Below are 19,405 nucleotides of genomic sequence, written 5' to 3' on the forward strand. Positions count from 1 at the left end.
TTCTTCTTTTTTCTTTTCTTTTGTTAAAGAAGGATATGGTGGAACTAAACCATCGCTTACATTTATAAAAATTTGCTAGTTTGCCCAATGGAAAACCAGTTTTCAATATATATATTATCAAGTTCTTAATCCGAGTGTGGGTTTGTTATATTATGTTGTTTCGCTTTTTAGGAAAAGAGATAATCTGTTGATACGAAAAAAAAATACTGTAGCACTTGTTTGTAATTATCTAAGTATTATCTCCAGAAAATTAGCTTATGCATGTATGTGTGTGCGAATAGGCTTAGCAAGGGGTTGGTTGTGGAGATTAGAAGCCACTATTACACTATCAATAGGAAGAATAGTATTTCTTACTCCACTTTTAAAGTTACTTTGATCGCAAAGAATCAAACAAAATATTAAGAGAGCCAAAGAGATTTTCCATTTTTAAGAGTAGCCATTAGTAACTACCATTAGTGTGTTTTTTTTAAAAAAAAAAAAAAAAAAAAAACAAGGAGTGTCTTTTTAATAAGGAAAAATATATTGTTCCTGGCTGGTTGCTTGCCGGTGGCTTGTTAAAAGTGGAAAAGAATGTTACATCATATCAACGACTGAAGCTACACGCTTGTCTTTCTTCGATAGTTACTGACTGATTTTGAAAGTCACAATGTTGTAGGCCTACTGTAACAGCATAAACTCGGAAAGAAACGTTCCAACTGAATGATACGAACAATTACTCCCAATGTCTTGAACATGAAACGTGGGTTACACGGATAACGCTTAAAGTGGGCTGGACTGCACTGGAATTTCCTTGCGGCAAATTAGTGTTTGGTCAGAACTCAGTTCTTCTGTGTAATTCTCTCTTAACAACATTTGAACATTTCTTTTAGATAATAATAATAATAATAACTAACTAACTAACTAACTCTATGGCCTATGGAACCCGAAGGTTCAATGCCCCGTTTACAAAATATTTCCACTAACTTCTGTCCTTAGCCAACTGAATCCAGTTTCTACTTTGTACTCTTATTTCTGCAAGATCCATCTTAATATTGTCTTCCCATCTACGCCTAGGTCTCCCTAGTGGTCTTCTTCCAATTGGGTTTCCAGTTAAAATTATGAAAGCGTTTCTAATTTCTTCCACTCTAGCTAGCTACATGGCCTGCCCACCTGAGCCTTCTACACTTAATGACCCTAACAATGTTAGGTGAGCGGTATAAACTATCCAATTCCCCGTTATGAATTTCCTCCAATCCCCATTTTCATCCCTCTTTGGTCCGAATAATACTAATACTACTACTACCACTAATAATATTGATAATAATAATACCATTATTATTATTATTATTATTATTATTATTATTATTATTATTATTATTATTATTATTATTATTATTATTATTATTATTATTATTATTATTTTCAACCTCTCGTCGTTCTGCTATCACTCCAGCAACAAAAGGCGTTTACAACTTAGCAAACGTGAAGCGAATGACAAGTTACAGACCGAGTGCTAATGTAATACAACGCCACGAATTCTGTAAGCAAGCTAAAGAGGTCTGAAACAATTCGTTTCCGATTTTTGCAGTCGTTTTTACGTCTGTAAGCTGACATGTTTAATATTAGTTTCTTTCTTTCTTTCTTCCTTGTTCATTTGTTAGTTACTTCAACGCTAACTGTAACCTCTATCATGCGTCTTCCTCGACCAAAAAACGTACCAATTTTATTTCCTGCAGTGTTTTCGCGTCACTGCTTTCGAAATGGGGAGGGGGAGAGCACACCTGCACATTTCACGCTTGCGTCTGCTCAATGCTTCAACATGGTGCGAATTTCTGACCTAGGCTTGGTCGTAGATTTTTTGCCATCATGTGTGGTTGGCAACACTTATCGGATGCAGTGGAAGGGGCGAAGCTAGTGCTCACCTGTTCTTACCTCCGCTCGTGCTCGCTCACGCTTCGGCTCCGGGAGCCAATTCATGGACAGGCCTGATTATAACGAACGACCTTGCTCGTGGGTTTTCCCGGGGTTCTCCCGTTTCTTCCCACTTTCTTCATTCCACCATTTCACTCATCTCTCATCATCGCCGTCTCCTTTAGCTTAACTGGCATAACCCTGGGACGTAAAACTTAAGATTTCATTTCATTTCATTATAACGAACGGAAGTTTCACGAGTTACATTCTTTAATATACTTGTTTCTCGCGGCTCAAATTTACGCACTTGTGAGGTGTATGTGTGTATGTGTAAATAAGATCATCTCTCTTTTCGAGTTGTTCAAAAAATATACAAATAATAAAAAGGAATTTTTACTAGAAATCAGATAAGTATTTTTCCTGGTAGCGAAATAGATTGTATATATTCTGCAGGCAGGGTACAGCAAATAAGATTAGCATCTGGCGAAGAAATGGTTTTTAAATTATATTTTCCTGTTTTTGAACAAAAGATTTTTTTCTAATGGGTTCATAATTTGCGGGCATTTTACATAGCACAAGGAAGATACGTATCTCCTTAAAGTATATATTTGATTTTAACATATCGGTATTAACTAAAATGATTCTGGCCCCGTTATTTTAACACTTCCCTGCCATAAAGCGGGAACTTTATCAGATTGCTTAAGATAATTTAAATGCATCTATATTAGTTTATATTAATTAAGCTAATTATATTTTACTATTTTTTGTAGCCATAACGCCATTCTGTCACGTGCTAACTTTAAAGAAGTGGTGCACATATATTTGTTGCCACAAAATGTCTCTATTCTAATACATGAAACATAAGTACTCAATAATCTTAGCTGTAAACTATTAAATATAAAATAGGTTTCATTTTAAAAACATAATGTAGTAAAATATTCGAAAATTTCAATTTTTCCCAAATTTTCCGTTTTTCTTTTTCGAGGTCGGGAAAAAACGGTAAAAGACTGTTTTTTTAACCCAGAATTTCCGTTTTTTTTAGGCCTTTACAACACTGGTCTTGACAATTTTAAGTGTTGGAATTTTTTTGTTATGTTCCTCACAGTGAAGCGGGGTTCTCAAGAACTGTATTTCAAAGATACGCCAGAAAAAAGTGCAGTAAATTACTTTCATTTTGTGAAACAAAGTGCGTATATAAGCATAGTGATGTAGTATGATTTAAAGAGTTATATATGAGTTGTTCATGTTCTCGAACAACTCAAAGAAGTTTCTAACAGAGAAACATCAACTTCAGCACATCAGCTATTACTATCCATACTAGGTGGTCAATTCATAGTGGCCCTCGTTGTAACAGAAAAAGTATTGTCTGACACTTTACAACTTTACAGCTCTTCAGAAAGTAAATTGCGACCTTACGGAGGCGTGCCAGCACGTTGATGATACTTTAACGTTAATAAATTCTTGGCGTTCTAATGGAGATAACGAATTCAAGTTAGGTTTTGAAGAAGCCAAAGATACTGCCGCTAAAATTGGAGTCGTCATTGAGAAACCAAGAACTGCTTCTCGCCAGTCACAGGGAAAATATTAATGCATCCGATCCAGAGGAATATTATAGAAGATCAGTCTTCATACCATTTCTAAATTCTGTTATATCAGAATTGAAAGAGCGATTTTCAAATCACAAACAGATCCTTACAAATATTCAGGCATTTATTCCAAGCCGTTTAGGTAAGAATATCTCTACCACTGAACTTAGGAAGTGTATACAGTTTTATCAATATATTTTGCCTAATCGCTGCACTTTCTGGATTTGAACTATGGAAGTCGAAGTGGAACAACACTACATAAAGTGAAAGACCTCAAACAGCAGTTGACGCGTTAATTCAATACAATCAAATATTTTATCCCAATATATGGAAAATGTTACAAATACTAGTTACTTTACCTATGTCGACTGCTTCAACTGAAAGAAGCTTTTCATCACTGAAGAGGCTAAAATGCTACCTGCGGAGTACAATGAGCCAAGATCGACTTAGCAACCTAACTCTTCTTAGTACTAATCGGGAAATTCCTGTAAATCCTAAAGAAGTGGTTTTAGAGTTTGCCAAAAGTGCATGGCGTGATTTATTCATATTGTAAACTAAGGAATCGTAATTATCCATCAGCGATGCAATATTTTTAACTTTTCATTTAAAAAATGTAAAGAAAAAGAATTTTAGTAAGGTTTATATATTTCTGTTTGTAATTTAGAATTATATTTATGTAAGATGTGTGACAAAAGTCAGCATATTATTTTATACATAAAATCTATAAAAAATCTATCAAATATCCTGTTTAATTTTGCCGCAGACCGTACATGTCCGGCAATATGTTGTCTATTTAAAGATGATACAAGTAGAGAGTTTATGTTCTATATAAATTTACAGTCGTAGCAGCACACTACCTAAGTCATATATAATTAGGTCACTCATTGCCTAAGTAGTGCCACAGGTAGTACATTATACTTTTTTCTCAACACCCCCCCCCCCCCCCCCCCCGAACAAAATTTCACCGTACGCCGCTAGCCTGAAACTACCTACAACCGCAGAGAACAAGTTGTTTTTCCATATGACTTTGCAGCAAAGAATTTCAATATGTGATTTTTTTTTCCTTATCGTACTGTGTTACATGATTATTATTATTATTACAGTACCATATGATATTTTTGCAAAGAATTAACCTAAATGTACAGTTGTAAAAATTGTACCAGGTAATTTTGTAAACCAATGTAAGGTAGTTACTGATCTGATACATTCATAAATTTCATAAAATTATGTAGAGCATGTTTTAGTGTCTTAAACAAGTCTCAAGAGCTTATGCGTGTATTGGCATTTGCCAAAATTTCCCTTGCATTGTTTGAAAAACTACCGTTTATAAAAGCATATTGCAAAAAAAATTTTTTTACTCGTTCTGTAGGCCTTTAGGAAGACAGCTTACCACTGTAGTTAGTTTAGATTAGTTCAACAATTTGTTTGTGTTTGACTAAAAGATTATACAAAAAGAAAAAAGTCTTTTTTTTTTTTATTTAAGACAGCCTAGGAACACATTACTATCAAAGAAACATAGGCATGTTGCATATCAATCTTCACAGGAAAGCGTGATCTTGCAAGTTGTTCTTTCCAAATAGCCCAATCTTTCAGACAGCTCTTACTACTATGAGAGGACATATATTTTCCAAGTAGCCCCCAAACACCGTGATCGTGGGTTTTCTCCCGTTTCCTCCCACTTTCTTCATTCCACTATTTCATTCATTTCTCATCATCACCGTCTCCTTTAGCCTAACCGGCATAACCGTGGGACTTAAAACTTAAAGATTTCATTTCATTTTTTTTTTTCAAGTAGCCCTAAAAGCAGGGCTACTTGGAAACAACAATTTCTGGCTGCTATGAGGCTTCAGTCTCATTAAAATTAGTTATGACTGCAGGGAAAGCTAACATGAACTAAGCTCTAGAAACATCACAGCTAAGAAGAAGAAAAATTAATTGCAAACAAGGGGTAGTATGAAAAAGAAAGAAAAAAATCTTTCCAAGTAACCTCATCTTACGGTAGAGTCGACGTATCTGAACCAAATTTTAAACTTAATGTTTTATGTGATTCTCCAATGGTTTTATTTTTATTTTCTTCCTCCTCCTAAAAATAAGGGTAGTTTACTGAAGGATGAAAATTAAAAAAATAAATAAATAAATAAAATGCTATTTTCTCAAAAACGGCTCTAACGATTTTGTTTATATTTCATGAATCAGTTTTTCAATAACAAGCCTATACTGCGGTACAAGTCATTTCTCTAGGAAAAGTTGAGAATGGGTAGTTTACTTTTGGAGGTGAGTTTTTTTTTTTCGAACGATTTTCTCAGAAAGCCACCCAGGCGATTTTGTTCATAATTTATAAATAAATATTTTATTAATAACTTGACAATGTGGCATAACTCATTTGTCCTGAAAATATCTACAAGTGGTTTGTTTATTCTAGCTTGAAGGGGGTCTTGGACGATTTTCTTGAAAACGACTTAGGTGTTTCTTTTTTTTTATTATTATTATTTAAAAAATATTAATAATAAGGTAATATGGCTTGACTCATTTGTCCTGAAGAAATCTACGAGGTGTAGTTTTTTTTCTTAGGGTTGAGTTTTTTCAGACGATTTCATCAAAAACAACTCAGGCGATTTTGTACATATTTCACAAATAAATATTTCAGTAATAATTTTAGAGTATGGTATTAATCATTTACCCTGAAAAAATACTCAAGGGGTAGTTTACTCTTGAGGGTGAGTTTTTTTTTTTCTTTGATGATTTTCTCAAAAACTACTGAGATGATTTTGTTCATATTCATAAATAAATATTTCGTTAATAACCTGACAATATCGTATAACTCATTCGTCTTAAAATAAATTTACGAGCGGTAGTTTATTCTTTGGGATGATTTTTTATCTTTTTCGGTCAGTTTCGTCATAAACAACTCAGGCATTTTTTTTTATTTTACGTATTTCATTAATACTTCTGTAATGTTCTGTAAATTGTTGCTTACGAAAAAAAATCACAAGGGGTAGTTTACTCTTGGAGGTAAGTTTGTTTTCAGACTACTTTCTCAAAAATGGGCAGCCCATTTTGTTCATATTTCATAAATAAATATTTCCTTAATATTCCTATAATGTTTCGTAAATCATTTCCATGAGAAAAACCTCTAGGAGTAGTTTTATACTTGCATGCGATTTTTTTGGCTATTTTGTGAGATACGACTCATGCGATTTTGTTGATATTTTACAAACAAATATTTCATTAACAATCCTAAGACATGACATAAGTAATTTCTTACGAAAAATCTACAAGGGGCAGTCTTCTTTTGGGGTGGGTTTTGTTTGGGCTAAGTTTGAGAAACGCCTTATAGTATTGTTCGTATTTTACAAGAAAATGTTTCATTAGTGTCTGCGGTACAACATGATTTAGTTTAAGGAATTAGAGCGAGAAAGTTTAGCACGTATCTTTTATCCCAATTATCGCCAGTTCTTGTTTTATGTTCTCAGTACAATATTTTTCGTACAATCTTGTTGGCAGTGGTCAAAGATTTCAAAATTGGATCATTACAGGATTCGCCTGTAATCGGATTGTGAGTGCAGGTATTCCAGATGCTAATTGAGTTATGGAGTCATTTTTCCTTTGTTAGCTGAACTGTTATTCAGCTGTTAGCGATTCAGCTGTGAACTGGTATTAGCGGAACTGTTATTCTTCGGTATTCAGCGATTCCTCTTGCTTAGACTTGGTTTCCGTCTATTATTCCTCTTCTCTGGTAATGACAGTTGCATGTTCCGTATATCGTCATCGTCTTGGATATTCTTGGTTGATTGGTTGATTTGTAGTTTAGCATTTCTTTGAGCACCGAAATTATATGATATGTAGACTTACAACTTAACGTAAAATCCGAATCACATGAGCTTCTACTTGGAATCGAACTCAGATCCCCCATGTCGAAGGTTCGTATGCTAACTATATAGTCACGAGGAATTCGATACTGTTGTTCCCGATAATCTTAACAGAAAAAAATTAAATGAAATGAAAGGAGATCTTTAAGTTTTACGTCCCACGATTATGCCAGTTGGGCTAAAGGAGGCGGTGATGATGAGAGATGAGTGAAATGGTGGAATGAAGAAAGTGGGAGGAAACGGGAGAACTCTGAGAAAACCCACGAGCACGGTGTTTGTCCACCACAAAGTTCACTTGGCGGGGGCTGGGATCGAACCCGGGACCCCAAGCACCAGAGGTGAACGCTCTACCACTGAGCCACCGCGCCCCCTAATACTCTTAACAGAATCACAGTATATGATGTAACCACGTATCCACAATTTGCCTTTGTGATAGTCGATTAGGTTTCCAATTTTGCACTACCAATGCCTTGGCTACTGCACAATTGAATCCGTACTACACACACATACCACTCTCTATTAGTAGAAGACTTTTGTCGTAGTATCTGAATGATTACATTATTTTAATAAGTGCCTGTGACTTGGGCGCCCGAAGAAAATTTTCTAGGGGGCCAACTCCCTGATTGCTATATTATGTTTGGTATTTTGGTATAAAAAGGGCTAAGAAACAGGGATAAAAGTAAAGAAACTATATGAAAATAAATAAATAAAACCGTAAAACTCCTGTGAAGCATTGAGTAAGCCGTCAAATTGGAAACGAGATATCTGTGGTTAACATTTATGTGAGAATTGAATATTTCCATATATGCAAGACTATAAGTTATAAGTTATCATATTTGTTTATTGGGCTGAACCTGTTTCTTAGAATGTTTGTGTATCCTTGTTAGAGTTGTGTGTAAAGTACATTTTAGATATAAAGTGTTCCTAGTTGCTGTGCGTGCGTTATCCTGCCTTTAATTTCATATTCTCAAAACTCATGTTTTCAGTCGTGTGCAAAAATGAATCTGCAACCCGTTCCTGTATTCTGCGAGAAAGTAATTCAGATGTACGAAATGATGATCGTGCGCCATGGCTTTATGCTTGTTGGCGAGCCATTTGGTGGAAAAACAGCTACAATCAAAGTAAGTATGAGATTGGTATAATTTATCCTTTGTAAATTTGATACTAAATGCAGAAAGGAATTAATATACTTGTGCAATCAGTTCCAAAATTCTATCACTTTTGATCTCATCCAGGTGCTATATTTTTCTGTGTTCAATTTTTTTTTTATTTATTTATTTATTTTTTTTTTGTCAGTCGTGCGTCGAGTTGGTAGGTTGGTAAGAATGAAATGTCCGCCCCATTTGCATAATTTCCAAAGACCAAAATAAATTAAAGCTACAATACCTAGTTGATCACCGTCTGCAACCACACACTTTTTCCATCGCGCAGCCAATGACTGGGTTCCAAGGCAAGAGAAGTGTAGAGTCTGGGATGTGAAGAAGTCCTTAACCGTATGTTGCACCTCCCGATCATCAGGGAAGGTCTTCCCAAGAATGATGGTGGTATTGGAATAAGTAGTAGTCAATGGGAGAGACGTCAGGAGAATATGGTAAGTAAGGAAGGGCTTCATACTGCAACTCATGGAGAGTCTACATTGTCGTTGAGCATTCACTGTCATTCAACATGAGGATACCATTTCTGTAGATCATTGATGGATACCTGTGGACATGTTTGCGGTGCATTTCATGGAGAATAACACTGTAACGATCTGCATTAATGGTTTTATCTTGCATAAGAAAGACATGATTAATCACTCCAAACATAGACCACCAACAACACCTTCTGTACGTGTGGAGAGATGGTTAAGAAACTGTCCTGGTTGGTGGTCACGATCCAACCATTGTCCAGACCGTTTACGATTATCATAACAGATTCACTTTCCATCTGAATTGAGAATCCAATGCAGGAAACTTTCCCGGTTATTCCTTACACTCAGAGACTGCACATCTTCAGACGGAAATTCCTTTTCAATCTCTTTCAGTTTCTAAAGTCCCACGATTATGCACCAAGACGGCAATAATGAGATGGGTAACAATGGAATAAACAAAGTGGGAGGAAACGGAAGAACCCCGGGAAAATCCACGCCTCCATGGTGCTTGCTCACCACGAAGTTCACTTGACGCGAGTTGGGATCAAGCCAAGGACCCCACGCATCAGAAGTGAGCGCTGTACCACTGAGAGATCGCGGACCCAAGAGGACGATTATTGTTAACCTGTGTACACCCATGATTTCATCTTCGTTTACCTTACTGATTACACGGAGACTCCGAACAACAGTGTAATGGTGCATTTGTAACTCGTCTGCAATGGCATTAACACTTTTTTAGGGATCTGCTTCCAGAATGTTCCTGCGGAGCTCATCCAAACGTGATTTTGGTCGGTGCCCACGGGGCTTATTTCGAAATGATGTGTCACCGTAACTAAAATTTAAAACCAACAGTGGATGGTGGGTTAATTTTCCTTCTGATGAAGATACGCTGTTAGTCTTTTTTTTCGGTTTGCTGTGTAGAATGTCCCAGTTAAATTCGTAAAGAAAAATCACTTGCAATTGTGTGTTCTCCATGGTGCTCTTTCGTACGACCCTGTTCACCAACGCACTGTCTCCTGATTATGTTGCTAGACCAACCTGTTTACTGGACGTGTACAGAATTACTGACATAAACAAATAACCTTAGTCTATCTCTGCGTTATGTTGGTGAGGTGAGTTTCCACCAGACGTCAAAGCGGACATTTCATTCGCACTAATTTAATAGTATTCTCAGGTACAAAATCCAATTTTAGAAGTTAACTGTGTTGCACACAATCAAAGTGTTCACATTTTTAATAGTAATCTCTGAAATTGGATATTTCATGTTTTTGGTCTTTATTTCCTGTAAGTTGTTCACGTGAACGTCTCTCTTATACACAAATGTCTTTAGTACTTTGTGTTATTGGGATTCATCATGCTGTATGTGCATTCTGACGGATAATCACCCTGTGCTTCTTTCTTCCAAGAAATTCGTGTTTTCCTTCACTTCCTTATTTCAGAAACGATATAATCATTAACTTAAATATTTCATTTCTTTAGGGTACAATGGTTCAATGGTTGTGTACTTACATTTGTGAGCCTTTGGTAGCCAATCTGATGTTTGTGGGTTTTGTAAGAGTTCTTCCTTTTCCTCCCACTTTCTTATTTTATTTTTACGTTCATTTATCACTTTCCCCTTTAACGTGTATATAGCAGTCAAGAGGATGTAGTTACTGTGAATTATTCAAATGGGTTGTTTAAAACATTAATATCGTAACAGGACAAGGTCATAAACTTTTAGTTGAAAAAACATACACATAATATCCATTAAGTAAATGTTTTAATTGTTACATTAATAGCAGCACTTTAAACAAGAAGCACAGAATAATCTTCCAATCTGATCACTGGTCTAACGGAAACTAGAGTCCCGGTCCCTTGCTTATCACCATCTAACATTGTTTTATATCTCTCGGTATTATTTGTAACTATAAGAAATAGAATATTTGTGGATAACGACGGCTGGTGGTATATATGTTGCAAGTTTGTTCTACAATCGTTGGATATTTTGTTTAAGTGTACGAAAGAACATATAATTTGTCTTAATATCACTTATATTTCTTTTGTATCACCCATATTAATCTTTATAGTATCTTATATATTTTATTACCCATATTTATCTTTATAGTATCTTATATATATAAGGTTGAGCCGTCTTGTCCATAACTTCCTCCTCTATTACCATTGAGAGTGAGCAACAGTCCACATTTGAATACATTAATGACATTAAATGTGACTACTATTGGTTATGTCATATTAAGGATTGTCCCAATCAAAAGGCACCACCAGAGTGTAGTGCAATGTTGTGTAGTTCATCCGACGTCCAGTTACCGGCAGAAGCTTGAACCTTCAAAACCAGAACTCGTTGCCCTATTTGCTCCGTCGATTCTCCACCTTCCCCATCCAATTCATTATTTCATTCAGTTATCGTTGAAGGCTTACTACGCTTTCTCGCACCTTGCAGAATATCAATCTGTTTATTTTGATCACGCTAGTGGACCTTATAAGATTCTGATGTTAGTGCGTACGTTACTCCTCACGATGACACCTGATTTTTTTTTTTTTTTTTTTTTTTTTTTTTTTTTTTATTAATAGACAGAGTGATTATGTTGGTCGACTTCGTTAGTGGAGTCAGTCCTTTAACATGCATCTTAGTAGGTAACACCGTCCATTAATCCACATGATAACTCTTGAACGGAAGCATTCACTATGATAATCTTGTGATGAGACATCCACTGCAATTCAAGCTCACTTCATTATTTTACCTTTCTCAAGTTTATCTATTTTGTTCTGTTCTGTTGTTGCTTGTATATTTTTTCATACTTAGGCTCATGCATGTGTTACTTTTTGTTATTAAGACTATTGTTTTTGTTTCATTTATGTAATGCAATTAATCCATGGTTATTACATGCGTATATGAATTAGTGAATAAATAATGAAATCCTTAGATCCACTATAATTTCTTGGCTTCCACAATAACAATAAAGTACTTCTCCGAAGAAAAGACAAAATACTTTAACCATGCAGACGGTAAAAGAAAGAGAAACTCTACCTATTATTTAATTACCTCTGTGCACCTACTATTTAATTTTACAGAAGTATTAAGACTTTTTAAGACCTAAAATACGGATCCACAATCTATATGATGAGTATAGAATTATCGCTTTGATTACAGTTACTGTTTATGTGTTCTATTTTGTTAGTTTGTCCTATTCATGTAGAACTACTTGTTGAGTTAGAAATGGAATTACTTTTTTTATAATTTTAAAGAGAGAGAATTTTGAAAGCCAAAGCTATCAAATTTGGACATACCCGGGAATTTTTCTGAAAAGACATGTTGCAGTGCTGTCACCATGATAATAAGAAAAGGCTTATCTTATTTTTGTTTATCATATACCACTTTTTCATTCATCTCAAGAATAGTGCCTTTTACGGGATTTTCTTATTAACTCAAAACATCTCTCTTGTGCGTCAACTCGAAACGAAATTCGTTTTTAATGAACCGTTACTGTCAAAGTTACTATCAGGTAGAGAATAAGCAAGGGTGCTCTGCCTACATCAATGTGTTTCTGTGTCTGATAACCTGCGGAAAGTACGGAAAATACTATAGTTAGATTTCATGCAAAAAACCTAACTAAAAGATATAAAGTTTCGGAACCATGCAAACGTTGAAAGAGGTTTTATGAAATGAATTGAGGAAACTATTTCCCCAGGCTGGGAAAACAAAATCAGAGAATAAATTTTCTGTCTCGCTTTCTACAAATAAGTATTTGAGTATAATTCAAGCAGATGCAAAAGATGGGCACAAGTTATGGTGCAATGTACGTGTAATGTTATGGTGAAACAATTATCCCCTTATAAGTGAGTGAACTAAATTTATTGCCAGTGAGTATACCATAAACGAAGAATTTCATATTAAAATTATATATTTCGATTTTTGAAAGATTAATTTAGAACCGGTTTTTGGGGTCAAAAGGACTAGAGATTGGGGTCAAAACTTAAGTCAAATATTTGCTATTATTTCTTACTAGTATAAACAATAGATTCGCCCACCGACCGCCACTAGTATATACTTTGCGTGCAAATACCCTCAATCAAACTATTCACTATATTCGATTTCTTCCTGAAATAATTGTCAATGTCTGATAGTTAGTCAGGTCTTGAGGAATAAAAGCATGAAACAGAAACTAATTGCGTCAGCTGATAACTCAGTTTCTAAAGCTTCCATTCAGCAAGCAGATCAGGCTTCGAGTTCGAGCCTTACAATGAACTAGGTTTTTCTGCATCATTACATCAATTAAAGTTTTTAATGGTTACGTAAATTATTTTTGTTGATTTTTTAAATTAAATTTTATTACGGATCCCACCAGGATCCCAAAGTATTTTGAAAGGATGCAAAAGAGTTTCATACTATATTATAGCAATCATTAGATAAGTGGTCCACATTCTTATGTAATCATTGCAATATCAAAATGTTTTTTTGCTTTGATGTTCATCCCTTTTACCTCTTTTCAGAAATAGATGCAATTATATCCGATTTTAATGTAGCTTGTTGTTGTTATTATTATTATTATTATTATTATTTTTTTTTTTTTATCGTAGGTTCTTTCGGAGACATTAAATTTCCTAGCTGATCGAGGTGATCCAGAAGTTCCAGTACAGTATGCAACGCTAAATCCAAAATCGATAACCATGGCACAGCTATATGGACAATTTGACCCTGTATCCCGTGAATGGTATGATGGGGTATTGGCTGTAATATACAGGTAATCACTTTGTGTGTGTGTGTGTTAGAACTATCCGTATAAGGTTCGTTTTAGGACAGCAAGGTTATAAGAGTTGCCCTGTGTTTAGGAGTTTAGTGTTGGAAATGGGCTTGATAAATCCATAGTTTTAAGAAACCGATGAATATGACTGTTAAGAACAAAAAGAAGTAAATCATATCTACATAATCATTTCGTGCTAAAATTATTTTCCACTTTCTTTCGATAGTACAGTTTACGTTTGGCAATATCAAATAAAATGAAATCCATAGTTATACGTCTCGCGGTTATGTTCTGTGCGCTAATGGAGATGAATGTTAATGGAAGTCAATGATAATGGCATAATTGATTGAATGAGAATGTGGGAAAAAGGGAAATTCTTAGTAAACACATGGATACAATGTTGTCTACCAGAAATTCTCGTTGCATAAGATCGACACAGGGACCTGTCACACCAAAGATGACCACTTGTGGAGATTGTCCACCAAATGGCTCTCTAGATGGTAAATAGTAGCCTGGTAGATGTATGGAATTTTTTAATGTTGATTAGTGTTGTGTTACATTGTATACTCAAAACAAAGTTTTGTTATAATCAATGAAGAACGAATTTTTTTCGCTTGTGTTAAACTTACTTGTATGCAGGGATATAATAGGGCACATAGGAAGTATACGGCGTATACCCACCTAATATTTTTATAATCCAGCGTATACTCACCTTAAATTTACGATAGAACCAGCACATACGGGAATGGGTATACACTATAGTTTTGAAAACGATCGATAGTGTAACTACCTAGAATGCTAACGTTACATCACTATTTGTATGCTTATTAATTATATATTATTGTTTCACTGTTATCATATATTCAGTTGTAATAATGTTTGCAGGGTTCCCACTCGTCCTGGAAATCCTAAAAAAAAAAAAAAAAAAAAAAAAAAAAAAAAAAAAAAAAAACCCTGGAAATGTCCTTGAGTTGATTTTGTCCTGGAAACATCCTGGAAATGTCATTGAAAATGCATTTCTGTCCCTGAAATTTACAAAAATACTGAATGTCAGATTTTTCATAATTATAATGAATATTTTAATTGATTGCTATTTTTGTTTGCTATTCCTATTTTTGTACTGAATAATAATTTGTCATGGTCCTGCATGTGTGGGTGGTTGGTAGGCTTTCTTTCTTTCAACAGGGTAGTTGGCTGGGAGAGCTTCTCTCTTCTTTCATCCCGTCTGCGAACTGATTCTTGGATACTGTCTTCACTTACCCCATCCTCCAGAAACTGTACTTTGTACCAGTATCAATTCTCCATAGATTGGTGTATGATAACATTTTCCATAAAGGTCTTACTTCAGTCAACATCACGAAAAAAATGCTGCATCATGCCTTCCATGCAAGGCAGTGCTATATGACAGAGCTGGGAGAAAATAAGGATTGTTGAAAGAGAGAGAATATAGAGCAAGAGGAAAGAGATAAGTGAAGATGTACAGCAGCTGCAGAGAAAGAATTGCAAATTGATGGAAACAAGTGACGCTTTGGAGACTGAAGCAAACCAGCTTGCACATGAAGCAGAGCAGAAGTCTTGCTTTACTTTATTGACAAAGTCAAGTGCTATCCGTAGAGCGGCTTCGCTAAAGAACAGATTATGTCTATAGAAGAAGAAATCACACAACTTCATACTTAGTTGAAAAATTTGTAATATAATTCCTTTTCCCCTAATTATATCTTTCATACTATCACGCAATGAAGATACTATGTACGAAAAGTAGATTTTTGTTGTTTGTAAATTCGTTCGGTGCACAATTAAAATGACATGTAGAAAGAATGAAAATACATGTGCTTCATGCGGGTGGCTATAAGGGGAGTTGGGAGAGCACATTACGCTCCACTTTGTGTATTAATATTCACTGCATAAGCTATTGTACTTTCCATTTCACTATTGCGAGTTTTGAACCTACAGTTGCAATCCTGTTATACCTTCCTGCGTCGTCCTGGAAAATTAGTGATTTGTCCTGGAAATGTCCTGGAAATTTTGGGGGGAAACCGTGGGAACCCTGTGTTTACTTTTACGGTTGGTAACTTAAACAAGACATATTTTCATTTGATTGCTTATTGGCTGTGGGTCTAAAAGGACTGTCAGCAGAAAGGCTACTATCCACATCACGAAAGATATGTATATTTTCGTGTTTGACATGCATTTCCATGATTAAAATACATGATAAAATAATTTGTAAGAGAAAGTGCTTTCATGTAACAGTGTAGTTAATACGCTGCCTTTCACGTGCAAAATATGGAGTTTGATTTCTGATGGTGACACATAAGTTTCTATGTTAAGCCCCTGAGGCGAATGAGAAAGGACTTAAATTATGAAAAAAGGCAGAAATGGGAGGGGGGAGGCAGTCGATGTGTGGTCTCTCAGGTAAAAAGTTGGTCATATGTCGGTTTAGGTGGGCGTAGTTTTTCGTAGACTGTAGCTTTTAACGAAAGAAGTCATGGTAGATGTAACTAATTTTGTTATATTTTAGGTTACATAAACTCTCATAATAATAATAATAATAATAATAATAATAATATAAATTATGAATTCCAGCATTCTGCTGGATCTAGGTATGTACGATGCTTCTCGAACGACTCCTTTCATTTCATCGTTTTTCCTCCTAAACTTTTCTGTCTTATTCCCTTTTTATCAGTCTATCACACGTCCTCCTACAGTTTCTTCCTTGGAAATTCTCGTGGTGTTTCCCTGTCATTTTCGTATATAGAAATTTCATAGGTGAGCATTTTTCATTTGTTCTTTCTATGCTCACACTAACCTAGACTAAATGTTTTACTTTTCCTTTGATGCACCCTTCGTTGAGTGTGATGATATGTGTTATTCGATGTTTTCTTGTCTGTCCAAACAAAGATGCATAGACGGGTTTTAAAGCGAAGGTTACGCCGATGGGATGTTGGAGGAGACATAACTTTTCATTGGAAATGGCACAATCGAACTTTGATTATAATATAATGATAATTTTAAGAGCGCTAAAATTGAATAAAATATAGTCTACAAAGTAAATTTTCTTGGTTTTGTCACAACCATTCCGGTCTACTCTGCTACTTATTTTTCTGTTGCAGGTTGCTCTCGAGCACTTGGTTGGGAGGGGTCACTTGTATATATTACTTTTGGGGGGGGGGAAATCTCATCTCCTGTTATTGTACTAGGTTATTATAGTACGAAGTATGTATTATATACTGAGAGTTTACCTTGCTTAGACATGTTCTCATCCCACTCCAGATATTAAACATTTTGGTAAAATCTTCTAAGTTGTAATCTCTTAGTTTATTCTTTTAGCCTAGCCGGCATAATTGTGGGACGTAAAACTCAAAGATTCCATTTCATTTTTACAATATATATATCCACAACACTTGTTTTTGTGAGTTTTTTCTGTCTTTTTTCTTTGTTTTTTTTTTAGTATACTAGTTTAACTTAATTTTGAATTTTAGAACATATTCAACCGATGAGTCCGTTGATAGGAAGTGGGTAATATTCGATGGACCTGTTGATGCCGTGTGGATAGAAAACATGAATACTGTATTGGATGACAACAAAAAACTATGTTTGATGTCTGGAGAAGCAATGGCATTGACACCCCAGATGTCAATGATTTTTGAAGTTATGGATTTATCTCAGGTACTTACTTTCGTATTATTCAGATAGTAGATACATATTTTTTTCAGCTGCGAAAATATAGTTCTATTAAAATCTTTTAGTTATGGAATAGGTAATTTATTTGCGGTAAAATAATTTTTTCTGGGTTTCAGTTTCTTTTTATTATTATTATTATTATTATTATTATTATTATTATATATAATAAACCCTAACTTTTAGATTGCTGTAAGATAATTACTTTTTCCACAAACCTTAGAAAGAAAACGTAAGATGAAAGAAAATACATTTGTTTTTAACAACAATTAATGTGTTTTATTTACCTGTTTGTACTCAGATGCCACATATAGATCAGCATAAAAGTTTATTTTATAAATCGGATAATGTCAGAGCGTTCTTATGTTAGCATTAATATCTTTTCTGTAGCTATTAGCAGAGCCGCATACACCTGTGGACACATATTGAACGCGCTAGAATGTCTAATTCATTTTTAGAAATGTAGATTCAATCTTGTGCTGTCATCTGTTGTTCAATATAATACTTTTTAAATGTAGGTATATTTTCTCACTATATTAATGTCTGCAAGTGGATGATCCAAACAACAAAGGAATATACAGTTACTTTCGAAACCAACCTTAAGATTAGATTACATGAATAAAATGAACATATTGCTGACCATTATACCTCAGCATACAATTTTTCTCGAAATTTCGGAAGTCATGGAGATCTTCTCTCTCCATCTCTCTCGTTCTCTCTCTCTCTCTCTCTCTCTCTCTCTCTCTCTCTCTGTGTGTGTGTGGGGGGGGGGGGGGTTGCTACTATCAAATCTTTTCATGTTTATAGATTGGACAGGACTTTATAATAGAAAAGACAAATAAAATGAAGAAAGTTGCTTGTCATATGGTATGTTGGAGGTATTACAAATTGGAAGCCGTAAAAAAAGAAATGAATGACTTTCAAATTATCTATATATATAAAAGAGAACGTACAAATCCTTTGTTCCCTCATCACGCTAATACGGCTGAACCAATTTCTTTTATTTTTGGGGGGTTATTAGGATTTGGACCCTAGATGGTTTTTATCATATCACTTTAATTTTTAATTACCAGTGTCTTGAGATAATTGACCATTCAAGTGTCCATAACGTACAAATCCTTTGTTAGTTCATCATAGGTAAAAATAAACGTATTTATATGCAACCCGCATGACCGTGTCACTCGGCGGGTTAACATAAATGACAGGCGATATAATGTTAACATTTACTGCAATCTACTATGGTTTTTATCATATCACTTGAAAGCGAAAAAGTAAAAATTATCTAAGTAACAAAGTTTATTGCGTTCCGGGGTGACCGCAGCGAAGCGGGGCGGGTTAACATAAATGACAGGCGATATAATGTTAACATTTACTGCAATCTTCTATGGTTTTTATCATATCACTTGAAAGCGAAAAAGTAAAAATTATCTAAGTAACAAAGTTTATTGCGTTCCGGGGTGACCGCAGCGAAGCGGGGTGAACGCTGCTAGTACTTAATATATGCGAATGCAAAGAAAAATAAAAAAAAAAAAAAGTGGTATGTAGTAACAATAAATCGGCGGAATGGAAAGAAGCTGCTACTATCACTGCAGAACATGCCGAAGGAAAAAAATCTAGCCTACATTCTGGGGTGTTTTTTCGGAAAAAGTCACACGTTGAAAAATATTGGAAGTTGATTTATTACACAATTTATTGTAATCAAAACTGGTTATATTAGCTGTATAAATCTATTGTTTTGTTGTATTAATTGAATTATTTTTGGATTTTTTTTTCGGATTTTATGTTATCTAGATACATTTTTGGTACATTCTTGCTATTAATAGTCCAGTATTTACTTACGATAGAACTATATTTTATTTATTTTTCTGCTGAAAATAAAAAGTTTAATGAAGTAAGCATATTGAGCTATCTGGTCGCGTACGATTAAAATTGTCTAAAAAAAGGAAAATTTTTACATATTAATATGAAATTATAAAGTTCAACTGTAAAATTGAACAAAATTAAATTCTT

The 19,405-nt window shown here is 34.7% G+C and overlaps 1 protein-coding gene across 2 annotated transcripts in view; it reads left to right on the forward strand.

Moving 5' to 3' along the window:
- Dhc62B (Dynein heavy chain at 62B) overlaps positions 1 to 19,405 on the forward strand; it is a 321,508-nt gene that overhangs the window by 138,312 nt on the left and 163,791 nt on the right. For both annotated transcript variants that reach the window (XM_081762141.1, XM_081762142.1), the window contains exons 28-30: positions 8,332 to 8,466; positions 13,554 to 13,717; positions 17,197 to 17,383. In XM_081762141.1, the coding sequence (XP_081618267.1) occupies positions 8,332 to 8,466; positions 13,554 to 13,717; positions 17,197 to 17,383 (486 nt within the window). The remainder of the gene's footprint in view (positions 1 to 8,331; positions 8,467 to 13,553; positions 13,718 to 17,196; positions 17,384 to 19,405) is intronic.

The sequence above is a fragment of the Thermobia domestica genome, chromosome 6, assembly GCF_964235325.1.
Source record: "Thermobia domestica chromosome 6, izTheDome1.hap1.1, whole genome shotgun sequence".
NCBI lineage: Eukaryota > Metazoa > Arthropoda > Insecta > Zygentoma > Lepismatidae > Thermobia > Thermobia domestica.